The 14,331-nt window shown below is 41.6% G+C and overlaps 1 protein-coding gene across 1 annotated transcript in view; it reads right to left on the minus strand.

The window, feature by feature from the left end:
• Positions 1–6,962: 6,962 nt before the first annotated feature.
• The window catches only part of ANTXR1 (ANTXR cell adhesion molecule 1), a 221,256-nt gene continuing 213,887 nt past the window's right edge, over positions 6,963–14,331 (minus strand). The window contains exon 18 of the mRNA XM_036908236.2: positions 6,963–10,907. Coding sequence (XP_036764131.1) covers positions 10,647–10,907 — 261 coding nt within the window. The 3' untranslated portion in view covers positions 6,963–10,646. The remainder of the gene's footprint in view (positions 10,908–14,331) is intronic.

Here is a 14,331-nt window from a genome sequence, read left to right on the forward strand (position 1 = left end):
GGAATAGCAAGGAAACTTGCTTGTCGGTATAGGGTTAAAGGAGAAAATTTTCTCTTGAGAATTCTTAACCATGAGCTGGCACTCAATCAAATTTGTAACCCAAATTTACACTACCTGCATGATTCTAAATACCTTTAGGTCAGGATTTATTTTAAAATAGTTCTGGATTGGTAATGATCCCACATATTTGGAAGAAGCAAACATAAATCCTCTTTGGAGAAATGCAGTCAAAACACAAGCCTCAAAGTTTTCCATGAATAAAGTTCTGAGGAATGCGGGCTCAGAGTCAAAAATCAGAAAGCATTTACAAAGACAAGGCCCTGTGAGCAAGAGCCAGTAGGAACAAGAAACCACAGAATCAGGCCAGCAGAATTCTTAGATACAGGAATCATTGACTACAAAACATAAATTAAGCATGTATCATATATTTAAAGTAAGAAAAGTGATTAAAAATTTAAGGAACAGTGATTATGAAAGATAAACTGGTAGAGTGGAAAACCAACCAAAGAGAATTTTTATAAAAGGCAAATATTGAAATAAAAAACTCAAAGGATGGTTTAAAGAGAAAATTAGATATAGGTGATACATCCATGAACAGGAAAACAGACTTCGGGAATTATCCAGAATGAGCAATGGAGAGACAAAGAGGTAGAAAATTGGAAAGACAGACTGAGATTGGAGGGCAGGGTAAGAAGTTCTAACATGTTCAATTAAAGTTCTAGAAGGAAAGGAGAGAGAAAGGTGGAGAGGTAATTTTGGAAGAGTTTTCAGAATTGATGAAACATACAAGCACACTTCAGATTCAGGAAGTCTGACAAATTCATAGCAATATTAACAAATTTTTCCTTATACAGATAGTAATGAAACAGTAATGAAACTATGGAGAGCAGCTGATATTCCCTGCAGCTTGGGGTGGGCATATCATTTGTCAGTCTTGAAGGGGGGATCTGGACAGAGATCATACTGTCCATACAAAATTTCATATTAAGTAATAAACACAAGACAGAACATTATATTTATGGAATGATTTAAATAGTTTAAAATGGGTATATATATATGAAAATATTAGTGGCAGAAATAAACTAAAATATTTGAGAGGTTTTTGTCTTGGTGTTGGAATAATGGATAAGTTTCATTTTCCCCCAACCTGTGTCTTATAAACACACCAAAATACATTAGGATAGTTTATAGGAAACATAAAACCACTCCACTGATTCCTTTCTATGAGCTGTTCAAATCAGTCAGGAAGTGAACATCAGTGTGCTTCAGTAGGCAAATGGCTAAACAAGCTGCAGTACATTTGTACAATGGAATACTACTCAGCAATAAAAAATGAATTATCATGCAATGGAAAGACATGGAGGAACCTCATATGCATACTGCTAAGTGAAAGAAGCCAATCTGAAATGGCTACACAGTAGGATTTCAGCTACATGGTATTCTGGAAAAGGCAAGGCTATGGAGACAGTAAAAATATCAGAGGTTTCCAGCATTCAAGGGGAGAGAAGAGGAGGGATGAAGAGGTGAAGCATAAGAATTTTAGGGTGGTGGAAATATTCTGCATAATGCTGTATGATACATCGTAGTTATATGTGCATTTGTCAAAACCTGTAGAACTATATAACACAACTGTAATGTGAACTGTGGATGTTAGTAATGATTTATCAATTATAATAAATGTACTACATCAATGCCAAGATATTAATAGGGAAAACTGTGTGCAGGGAAGAGGGGATATATGGGACCTTTTTGCAATATCTGCTCAATTTTTCTGTAAACTTAAAACTGTTTAAAAAAAGTCTATTAGTTAAAAAAAGAAAACAAAGAAAAAAATGAGCATCAGTTTCTGTAATCTACTAGAGGCAATGACATTAGAAGTAATGGAGACTGAAGTTAACAGACAACACGCTCAGCAAGCCGAAGTGAGGAGACCTACTTACTGTGGACTGAACAAAGCCCTTTCAGGCAGTTGTGAAATATCAGAACACCAATCTACAGATAAACAGCTGCTCTGTTTATGGGGGCATTAATGGATAACACAACAACTTGACTCCTGATTCTGGATTCTTGCTGTTACCTCAATGAGCCATATCACAACTGTTGAGTATTACTCTATGAATTCATAGAATGGCAGGGAATCTGGACCTGTGGAAGGACACTTTGATAAACAAATGAGGCAAACTGGAGCTGATTATTCTGGCAACTGCCAGGGTTGGAGCCATTTTTTGCCTTCTGGCACTTACCCTAAATTCCTGGCATCTACTCTTATTTTTCCTCCCCGGCCAACTACAAAAGGATTTGACCTCCACTGACACAGAATGTAGAGGATTGCGTATGCATTGAAAAGTAAGCCAGGAAGCTAATGAAGTTAATGAATTTTCATAGGAATTCATTCAACACCACCCAGTGAGAGTTCACACTTTATTTGCTCAAAGGCAATGGGGAAATGAGCTTGTTTAATACCGATGGTTCTTTTTTTTTTTTAATACCTATGGTTCTTGAAAACAAACATTGTCTCAGATATAGCTTCCACTTCTATTGTTGATTTGCTTAAATATTTGAACATACTGAGAGTCTTCATTTATATGTTTGTTCACTCAATTAACATTGATCAACTACTACATGACAGGCACCAGACGCACAGAATTGTTACACTAATATATGCTGTACCACAGTCCCTGGGGATGGGGTGAGAGGTCCCTTTTTCCTCTCTCTCTCTTTCCTTATTCTTGCCCTGACTGTAGGGAAGACAACTCCTGCCCTTCCATTGTTTTTCCCTGGGAATTGAGACCTGTCTGGCGAGATTCTAAGAACCTTTCACTTCTTGGACAGTGCTACTAATGTGTATTCCATCTGGACTCTTATTTTCTACCTAGCAGAGACAGAAATTTCACCTTACTTTATCCCAATGAGATAACCCTTTATTAAAGAATTAGTCCTTGGAAATGCCACCATTATAAGCTAATCCATATATTTATAGGTCTGTTTCTGAAAGTTGTTCTGTTGTATTATCATATCCTGGCCATACTTGTCCATTTTCTTTTCTAATTAAAATTTAGAATCCACCTTTGAAATTACTTAAACATCTTGCTAGGTTTTTTTTATTGGCATTGATTTGGATTTGTAGATTATTTGTGAAGAAACTGACATCTTTTCAGTATTAAGTTTTCCCATTCAGGGATATAGTACAGCTCTCCATTTATTAGGGATAGTTCATCAGAGTTTTATAATTGTCTTCCTACAGGTTTTATATTTTTTTGTTAGTTTAATTTCTAGTTTATTCATATATATAGTTAAAAAATATAATTTAAAAATGTAAGTATTTGAAATTTATTTTTTCTTATTATGAATGGACAATTTTCTAACTGGTCATGGTCATTGATGTTGATCATGTGTCTGGGCAGCCCACTGGCCTCTTTTATTGGTTCTCATGATTTTCAAGTTGATTCTCATGGAATTTCTAGGTCATCATGTATATTGTGTTCCTGATATTTAAAATTACTTTTAAATTTTGTTTGTGTTATTGCCTTGACTAGGACCAAAGGTGGACAACAGTAGTGATGGTTAGAATCCTTTCTTGTTGTTTATTTTAAAGGAAATACACCTAATGTGTCGGCATTTAGTGTAATGTTTGTATGGCTTTTTGGGTGGATACCTTTTCAATGTCAAGGAAGCTTTTTTACCCCATCCCTAACTTGTTAAGGAAATTTGAAAACATTAAAAAAAATCAGTTACCAGTTGCTATTAATTAGAAGCAAGAAAACTATGTCCAACACATAGCGTGGGACAAGATCTCTTCTTTTTACTAATGCTTGAAGATTAAATAAAGATCATGATCTTTTAAGAATCTCCTAAAAGCAAATATTGGTGTGTGTGTGTGTGTGTGTGTGTGTGTGTGTGTGTATGTGTATAAAAATGCTGAGCTGAACATCAAAATGCTTTGAGAACCAAGGGTTGAAGCAAGGAACATGTGGAGTGGCCAGGGCCTTCTGAGACTGAGAATTTGTTTTCATCTGACAAGGGTCAGGCATGGAATCAAATTTTCCTGGAGCTCTGCAGGTCTCATTCCATAGCATATGGAATTATATCCCATTACATCATTGGAAAAGATACAAATGTAAATTAATCTGAAAGTCTGTTCAGCCTTATCAAAACAAAGGAAGCAAAATTACCCAGACTATATACGTGTGACACAGATACTGGCAGCATGTGTGTGTTAAAACCAAGAGATGCTCATTACACCCAATTCTGCATGGAGTGGAGAAGGCAAGATGCGGCATTGGAAAGGAATATTTGTAGCAAATACTTAACATGCCTATTTGAATCAGGAAAGAAAATTTCTCTCCTTGGAGAGATGACTGGGACCCACATTACTCTTCTTAAGGATGGGTTTATTCAGCTGAGGTTTGAGGTCCACCATCTTTAACCATCATTTGGGACGAGAGGAATTGAGTGGGGTCTTGTCTGGACTTTCCCTGGGCTCAGCCCCATCAACTGTCAGTACTGTTCTCAGCAAAGGCAAGCCTAATGGTACAGTTATTGCTGCCAGAAGTTAAACAGTCCCTAGTTTCTTTACTACATCCTAGTGACTTTATTATCATGCCTAATGGACCATGTAGGTGAGCTAACCTCCTAAACCCTAGTTTACCTGCACTCTATTTAAGTCCAGGGGTTGGAGTGCCCAAAAGGATGCAGCCTGCTTTGTCCCCTCTTCCTGCTTGCTCCTCTCACCTTCCTGTCTGAGTATCTCCCATTCTCTTCTCTTCTACCCTTTAGAGCCTGCTTTCTGAACCTCTGGGGACATCTTGAAGAGACAGAGGCTGCTTCCCACTTAGAAGCCACCTCAGCTGGGGAGAAGCCAGTTCCTGCCATTTCAGATGGCTGTGATTGCTTCTGCATCACCTTAGCCACAAACTGCTCTTTGCATTTACATGGAGTATTTATGTGTCTCTACAGGAGCTTGGTTGGGAATGCAGATTGTCATTAATTTCAAGCAGATCTTTTACAGAATCTATAGGTGTCCTGTAAATAATTTTAAGAATAAAACTAGGTAAAAAACTTGGGCTCTGTATCCTACAAAATTGGGGTGGGGCTCACAGGGACAGGCATGCCAAGTTGTTGTATTTAAAAAAACCCTGAAAATGGAGGGCTGTAAGTCCCCCATGGCTACTCTTGGGGGTGCACATTTTTGAAAGGGGCTGGTGATGGGTGGTCAACAGGTCTCCTGTCTTAGAACTTCTCCTTCGGAAGAAGATGAAACATTTTCTGTGCTATAAGCACTTACATGCAACATTTCCTGTACTTTAGAAATATTTTGCAAGAATGCAAACCACTTCACTACACAAAGGAAAATGTCTGTCTTGAGTTGCATCCATTTTAATGTTTATAAGCACTCAGAACTTAAGATGCCGGCTAAAGTCCTGAATGTGAAAATGACTTGAACATCTTTTAACAGAGCTTTGCTTTGAGCTCTCAAGTGACTCAGGCAGAATTTTGTTAACTGCTAATGTGGCTTTATGAGAACACTGTGAAATATTTAAAACTGAATAAAGGACTTATTGCGCAGTTTCAAATTCTAAAAATTAAAGTTGTCCCAGCTGAAGTAGAGAAGGAAGAATCTATATAACTAAGTGACCATTCGAATGTGGAGTAAAAAGGAGAGGAATCAAAATTACAGCTAGCGGAATTTTAAGGCTTCTAATTTGTTTGGGTAAAACTTTGGGATTGTGTTATGATTGGTGTGGTGGTTCAAGCCAACACAATGTAAATGTAAGCACGTTGACCTTGTTTGCAATGTATTTGGTTGGACAAAGTGTTTTATTGGTTATTCTATACCTAAGGGAGACTCCAGAGAAGCCCAGATTTATCTGGAGGCAGAAAATTGGATTTGTGATGAAAAATTGTGGCTCTCCTGCTCAAGGTCACAGTCAGCATTTGACCAATGATTTTATTCTGTCAGTAATGGTTCCTTTCTTTATTTGCCTGAATGCATTGAAGCACTCCCCAAGGTAGGGAAAGTGATTTCATAAAAAAGTTGATTGATAATGCAAACAATACGTAGGATGTAAAAATTCTTCAATATACCATACAGTAAACATGTTCCACCTCTAGTACTGTCCTGGTTTTGTTGCACTTAAATACAGCTAGAGTTAATTTTGGTGTAAGGAGTGAGGTAGGGCTCCAACTTTTCTTTTTCCTTCCAAATTGCTAGCTGATTATCTCAAAACCATTTAATGATTAAGATGACATTTAGAAGTGTGCATGTGTCCAGAATTCTGTTAAAAAGTGAATACTAATGAAATCTTAGAAAAAGTTGTGGCATGGTTTTGTTTGTGGATGTTTTTATTCCAATTAAGATGAACTCAGGGCTTAATGAGGACTTGTAAAGAAATTGAGGAACTAGAAAGAGATACTCTTTTGTCTACAAAAAATGTAAGTGGAGGAACTGAATTGAAGCAGCTAAGAAGAATAAAGTGGTTTGTATTAAAAGTGCAGAAATAACAAAAATATTTTGAGGTGTATATACAGGTGGAAGGGTATTTATTATAGCATTTATTATAGCACTATCTAAAACACTGCCTAGTTTCTTGAGCAGCTGCAAACCCCTGCAGTATTTGCTCTGTGAATCAAATCAGTCACAGCCACGTTTCTGTAATAGGAAGCAAGACACAATCCTGAATGATACATTTTTTTCTGTGTGCTTCTCTTGTCTTCACTTTTTATTTTCCCATTTGGCATGGATTACTTTTCAAATTTTAAAACTATCACTGAAAATAAAGTATATTCTGATTGTTGGGCATCTAAAGAAAAAATGACAGCAATCAAGACAATAAATAGTTTAGTTGGAGGCACAAAATAATTTGAGAAATATAATTTAATTTGTAGAATGACATCCAGGATGTTAAGCACTTTAACAATCTATGTTGTATTTTTATAACAAAGAGAAACAACCAGTAAAAGAGTGGATTTCAGGAATTTATTATCATTTTTTTTAAAAAAAGCAACTTCCAAGGTTTGTCGCTGTACAGTTGTAGCCCAGTCTCTTATAGCATGGTACAGTGATAGCTGATTTTTTGTGACAATGACTCACTGAAGGTCTGTAACTGTCTTCTGAATTATCACAGAAAGAAGAATTAGAAGAAGAGTTTAATGTTAAATGTATTTAAAAAATCATATTCTAATTCTTTTAAACTGGTTATCCAAGTATGATAATATAGTAGAGCTCAGATAACTAGAAAAGGCAATTGGCTAGGACACCCATTCCCATGTGGTGTTCATTAACAGACTTTTTACTGCATATATCTTTATATAGTTTGCAAACTAATTCAACCCATTTTACACAGCATTGTTTTTATTGCATTGACACTAGGCTGAAATTGTTGCTCATTTTCTCAATTATTGTTTTCTACCTCTCTGATGGATTTTTCTCATCTGACACAGTGTTTGGACTTCAGTATATGTGAGACATCAAGATCATCTCTTGCCACACTAGTGATATTTATAATGAGGCTACCCATAGCCAGATACACAAGACTATTAATTTGTCCTCAAGCTCCATTTTTGACTTTGGTAAAAGAGAGAACTTGTGTCTCACTGGAGTATGTGCCAAGCTCCAGGCCAGGAACTGTTTTGTGAGCTGGGTAGTCAACAGAAGGGACCACAGAGCTCAAGGTTCTTATTAATGCTGTGCAAACAAGGGTCTCGTCATTTCAGTAACTATTTGTACATTTATAAAAGCAATACAGTCATGGGAAAAACCAACAAGCACAGCTTGGTAGAATAACCTGCCATGAAATATCATTGGCTTTATAATAATTTACTACAACCGTTCTTTTTATTCACACTGGATAGAAAATGCTTCCATCTAACACATGGAATATGAATATATACAACAAAAAGTTGGCTTTTATTTAAAAAAATCTTCACAAGGACAATAACATGGGGGTTGAAAAAAATAATTTTGTGCGGTTTCCTGATCACAATCATGTCTGCTGTCTTTTACAAGGGATGGTAGGAGTACTGATAGATTTTATAAACCAGTTACTAGCCTACTCTTAAAATACTGCCTTGTTCATACAGTATAAATCGTATCAACTCTAATTCTAAATGACATCAACTGCAATTCTAAATGACTAGGGATGACATGATGAGTCAATTTTTAAGAATAAACCCTGGGAATCCTTTTCAAAATCATCACCTACCTGCAGTTCCCTATTTCATCAAAAAGTTCATCATAATACCTTGGAAACTGCACAGGGCTTCTGACTGATGTGCGGCTGAGACCCTGCCAGTTGCATTCTCACCTGATGCCAGCCATCTTGTTGCACAAAAATGTCAGCATCTGGGCTTGAACATTCTGAAGGCCGCAGGGAGTCGTGCGGCAGTGGTGTGGGGGGGACCGTTTTGTACTGCCAGCAGTCAAAACAGTTGCTGTGGGCTCAACATCTCTACACTGTGAGCCTGGGAAGCCTAGTCTCCCATGGAACGGTTTTGGGAGCCCAGCAATGTCACCACAGGTGGCCTGAGACCCTGTGGCCCCTGCTGCCTGAGGGACTATACTAAAGAAGCCTAAAGGGTGTTCTAAAAATAGACAATGCCGGCCAGGTTGGGAGGCAGGGGGTGGAGGTTGCTTTCTTTCCTAAGTCCTGGAAACCATCTCTGATCCTCACTGTCTGAGAAGGCTGGGAGCCTCTCTGGAAGCGGCAGGCTGGGAGGAGGGCTGGCTTGAGGTTCACCTGGACCAGCGTCAGTCTGGCACTGGTGCTGCTGACTTAGCGCCTGGGGCCCCCCACTCCGGCACTCTGCCTAGATCTGTTTCCTGTACCTGACTGTACCTTTTATACCATGGGGTTCCCATTCCCCCAGGCAATCCCTGTTTCATTTTCTAAAGCAGGGATGGCAAACAGGGTGCATCTCTCTCTCAGTTGTGACCGATGACTGGTGGCTCTTTGGCGCTGATTTGAGGACTGGAGAAACAGTGGAGCGCCACAGGAGCAGGGAGCAGTGGTTGATGGGCAACACCCGCTGTGCTGCAAGAGCTGGTGTTGATGGAAAGCATGGCAGGCCCCCATGCCTCTGTTCTAAGTAGGGTGAAAGAATGAGGCTGGTTTGAAGGGCTCTTGAAGGATCTTTGGAGACCGTACCTCAAAGCACTGAGTTTATATTTACTTTATATTCTGCTTTGTTCCAGAAGAGATTTAAGGATTTGAGGGTTTAGGAGAGGAACTTTAAGGTCTGTGGAAACCAGAGGGGGAGGTCGTTTTGAACAGGATGGTGCAGTAGGCCCTCAACAATGACCCCTGTTTTCACCCTTGGGGGAAGAAGCACGATGTTTAGAAAGTGATTATAGGCTTAGTGAGAAATCAGATTCAGAAAGACTTGGAGGAATGGGGTGGGTGCCAGGCCTGGTGGGAATTTCAGGCAGAACACATCTGTGTTGCTTATTTGATGCATTTCCCCTGGATTGACAGCTGCTACCTGTGAGTACATTGAAAAGCCAAGGAGAAATATATTTGCATCCACACATACATGCGTTCACTGGGGTTAATCAAAGAAACTGGAGTAGTTTCCTTATTATGTCAGGACCATTGTTTCTCAACTCTACCTGGAAGTCTGGTGCACAACTCTACCAAGAAAGAAAATAATCAGTGGAATTGTGTGGTAGGGCCTAGTGATGCCATTTTGGGAAGATCAACTCCCATTTGTCTCTGGAAAATGGGATCAATCACTTCTTCATATCTTAAGTGATTTAAACCAAAGCCAAATCTCAAGTTTTAGCATGAATCATTAACAGGTTGCTCTTCAAGAATGCCATTGTCTGTTGGTTCAGGGGACCGTGTCGGGCCAGAGCCAGCCACCTCTAGCTGCTGATGGCCTGTGAGTTTCAGAAACCGTCTGATGCTCCCATCAGTCCTCCCCGTCAATGCACACACCTGATTTCACTTACACAGCAACATGGCAACATACCTTCTTCCATCAGTAAACACTTGCTCTCTTCCTCGCTTGGAAACTGGGAGAATTTGAAAGGAAAATAAGTCATATGATTTTACTTCTCTGCAAATCCCAGGAGAACATACTTTTGGATTCCTGTCTGATGTTGAGTTTTTGCCATATGGGGACCCCAAGGTTTTCCCAAAGTTGTAGACAAAGGGTTTCCACCTTCCTGGATGGTGCACAGGGGTGAGGGTTCCTTGGTTCTTATGCCAAGGAGATGATGGAGGTGGAGCGGAGAAGGGAAGGCAGCATTTAGAAACCCAGCAATATTGCTTCTTATCCATCTGACTCTGTGTTTCACCCTCAGAGAAATGATTTTCCTATTGATCTCCATGAGGCACAATCCCATTTAGAGCATCTCAACAGTTTCACTGCCTCTGGACCTTCTAGAGGTGATGGCTGGCTATAATTGCGACTGTAGTTGCCTTATTATTTGTTTTCAGGCATTCCAAAATTTCTATTTCTTCCTGCTGATCACAATTGTTGGTGTATTGGCATTGCAAACCAATTTTTAAAGTGTGTGAAGGTCAGTGGGCTTTATCCCCACTCATTTCCAAAGCAGAAGCCTCCCCTAATGGGAAAGACTCGTTCTAACACCACGGAGGAGCCTCCTCCCCAGAGTTTCTGAGAGCACAGAGCATGAACTTCGGGTTCTAGACAGAAGGCCTAGGAGGAGGTCGGGAGGGGGGTGGCGCCCTGTTGGGAGGTGGTGCCTGAGGGGGAGGGGGCAGGGTGGAAGGGGGGGATGGAATTGGAGGGGTGGGTGCGCTGGGGGGTGGGGGAGGACAGTGGGAAGCAGGGGGTGGGGGGGTGTAAATAGGGGCAGGGGGTGGTGAGGTGGTGTGGTAGGCGTTGTTGAGGGGGTATTTGGCCGGCTGATTGTTCTTGACTCTTGTGAAGTTGATACAGCGCCCCTGGAAGAGAATCAGAGAGAAGGAAACATGAGCCAGTGGGTGCCATGGCTTTCCAACAGGGCAGGTGGGAAGTGTGGTGGGCGCCTTGAAAGAAATACAGACATGATGCTTATGACAGTGCTTTACTGGCTTATAATATAACTTGGCAACAAATAAGCTCCCCGTTCCCTTTTTTGGGCTTACCATGTTGCAAAATTATTGGTTAAAACTCATTTTTCCCGGAATCTCCATCTTTTAAGGAGGAGGAAGAAAAGACGACTGATGTTAGCTGGATACAAGGGGTCCAGCTGCGTACAGAGGTCATCAAATTTCATCTCCTCAGTGGCCTTGCCAGCAGGTATTATTTTCAAATGTTCCGTGTCAAAGATGAGGAAACTGAGGCTCAGAAAGGTGAAGTCATGTTCCCAAGGCCACACAACTAGGAGAAGGTGAGGTTGCTGACTCGAACCCATATAGACCCTCAACTTCCATGCTTTCTGCTACACTAGAATGTCATCTAAGGATAGGTTCTCACATTTTATAAACAAAGCTAACATTTCAGTTGATTTCAATCACACTCCTGGAGTCAGTAGAAGGTTAGCAATATGGGCTTCTCCTACATTGGAATTCAAAGGTGCTGGATTCACCTACTATCTGTGTTGTCACAGATATGGCAAACGGGGGCCACATTCTCAGAGGCTGTCATGCATCTGCCTCCCCAACCTCCTTTTGGCCCCCTCAACTGCTGGTGTGGGTGGTGAGTTAAGGAGGCAGCTCTCCCTGCTGATGGGAACGAGATACAGTGGGCACAGTCTCTCTCTCCATGCTCCCTCCTTCCCCAGAATTCTGGCATGAACAACTCATCACATCCTTGCCCTGGCTGAGGCGTTCCCTCTTCTCCAGATGCTGCTGTACCTGCCCAGGCACCCTTTGGCCCTTAATAAATATAGCCTAGGGACATTTTATTATGAAGTGGACATCTATCCTGAATTACGCTTTTCTACTACTCTTCCTGGGAACCGACTGGACAATGGAGAGCAGACACCTGGAACCCCTACAGCAGCCTCTAGAAAGTGCAGAATGCCTCAGCTCTCTCCCCTGTGGCATGTCCCCTCTGCTCTTCCGAGTCCCAGTCCCAGCCTTCCTGTCCCCCATCAGCTCTCTCTAGTCTCAGCAGGCATTCAGGAGCCTGTCCCCCGATGCGAGGCTCTGCAAGGGACTGGGCACAATGGCTCTCCTGCTGCATCTGCCCCCCTCACTCTTCCCCAGGGACCCTCCCACCTTGCCCGGGCAGGCTGCTGACCACCCTTGTGGGGTCCTAGCCACCCTCCAAACTTCCAACACCTGTGGGTGCATCTGCTTGTTCTCTCCAGCGTGTGCCCTGGAAGCCTGCAGCATCCCTCTCCAGGGAGGCTGCGGGGGGCACTCCTGTCTGACACTGCCCTGCCCCTTCTTCCTGCTGCTCATTTTAACCTGACAGTGTTACGCTGGGGTGGGGGTGGGATATGGATTTTTCCTGGCCTCACCCTCCAGGACGGGATGGATGCTCATGTTGTGTGGTCCAACCTCAATGGGGTATGTCCAGAGAGGCCAGAGTTTCCCTTTCCAGGCCTTTCAAGAGGCCTGAGGGGGAATGTGGAGGGTGACGCTGTGGAATTTAAGGAACAATCATCTGCGGGAAATACAGCAGTGTGACTCGAGGCTAGGCTTGGGATGACAGTCACAGCAGGGACACATGTATGTTTGCAGGAGATTGGGGGTTGCTGAGCAAACCTTTCCTCACATGTGCATATGCTACTTATCCTTCAAGTCACCAGGCAAGTCCCTTTCCTTCACACACCTTTCCCTGATGATTCCAGCCTCTATTTTCTGCTTGCTTCCCTCCCTGGGTTCTCCAGTTACACATACGCCTATATAATTGTTTGGTCTGCAAATGCCTTGTGCCTCTGACCAGAGGAGAAACTTCTGGAAGGTAGCAGCCTTGTTTTGCACTTTGTTGCTCCACCATTGGTTTAGGAATTACAATACCATATTTAGATGTCAGTACCTCATTTTCTCTGAGCTTGCATTTCATGAGTTTAAACCAGGGCCCAGCCTTATTCAGTTCTGATTGGGGGTCCACTAACTGCAGGAATGAATTACCATCTTCTCTTTGCCTTGCCCATAAATCCCAGTTCAAGGTCAAGCTTTCATGTGCTGATTTTGTAACTCAGTATTATAAATTCCCAGTTGTCCCAGTACTATAAAAGGCTGCCCTCTTTCACAGCTGTTTAAAAAAAGAGAGACATCAGACCCCAAATGGAGTCACTTGTGCTAAGCCCTGGGTCAATAACCCAAGACTTAATACCTGACCTAATTGCAGTTTCAGCTTCTCTGGGGAATGTCATTTTAAAGCCATTCAATCTGGGATTTCCTGGTCAGCAGTAGTGAGGTAATCTGTCTGACAGACCCCTTGCGTCCCCCAAAGAAAGATATGGTGGTCTTCTCTTTCCTTGTCGCTGACCCTTGCATCTATAAAAGTCTCCCATTTTGTTTAGCTCTTTGGAGCTCCTCGCTGTTTGCAAGAGATGATGCTGCCCGATTCATAAATGTTGAATAAAGCTAGTAAGATCTTCAAATTTTACTCAGTTGAATTTTGTTTTTTAACATAGCTTTACCAATCTAAAACTTGGCTACAGTTCATTTACAATTCTGGATAAAGCTCTTTTCTTCAAGAATGTTAAAGTCTTAATGATTACCATCTGTGATAAATTCCTGTAATGGACAACCAGAGTTGGGATTTACTGTACTACATATTCCGTCCTTCATTCCTAGACATGCTAAGTCAGACCAAGAGACACAAGAGATTCATTTCCTCTAAGGATGAAGGAAAATCCTGATCCTGAGGAAGGAGCTGCTGGTGCCTGGGGTTGAGTCCCTACGTGGCTTTGGGTTTCTTAAAGGGCTGGCCATCCTACTGCTTCCTCCCCTCAGGGAGCCTGATGGTGCACTGGGGGTCTTAATCCAGAGGCCCATTTACTCGTTCCTCACAATTGTAACTCCAATATTCTTTTTTTTTTTAAAAGTATAACCTTTTAAATTTATTTTGGTATCATTAATCTACAATTACATGAAGAACATTATGATTACTAGGCTCCCCCCTTCACCAAGTCCCCCCCACATACCCCTTCACAGTCACTGTCCAATATTCTTTTTACCAGAGACAAATCAAGAGCTCCCAGCTTTCTTCTACCAGTATTTCTGCTTATAACCCAGATTAGGATCCCCAGATGTCTTCAAAAAGGTCTGAAAGGATCCACAGAATTAAAGACCATCTCTCACATCTGTCAACTGAAGATGGAGTGAAATGGGGCTATGGGGGTCGGAGGTGGGAGAAAGACCTCCCTTGGTCAGCCCCCACGCTGCTTTCACGGCTTTTGGTCAGAGAAGCTGAAGGACGGGGTGG

Source organism: Manis pentadactyla, chromosome 2 (genome assembly GCF_030020395.1).
Source record: "Manis pentadactyla isolate mManPen7 chromosome 2, mManPen7.hap1, whole genome shotgun sequence".
Classification (NCBI taxonomy): Eukaryota; Metazoa; Chordata; class Mammalia; order Pholidota; family Manidae; genus Manis; species Manis pentadactyla.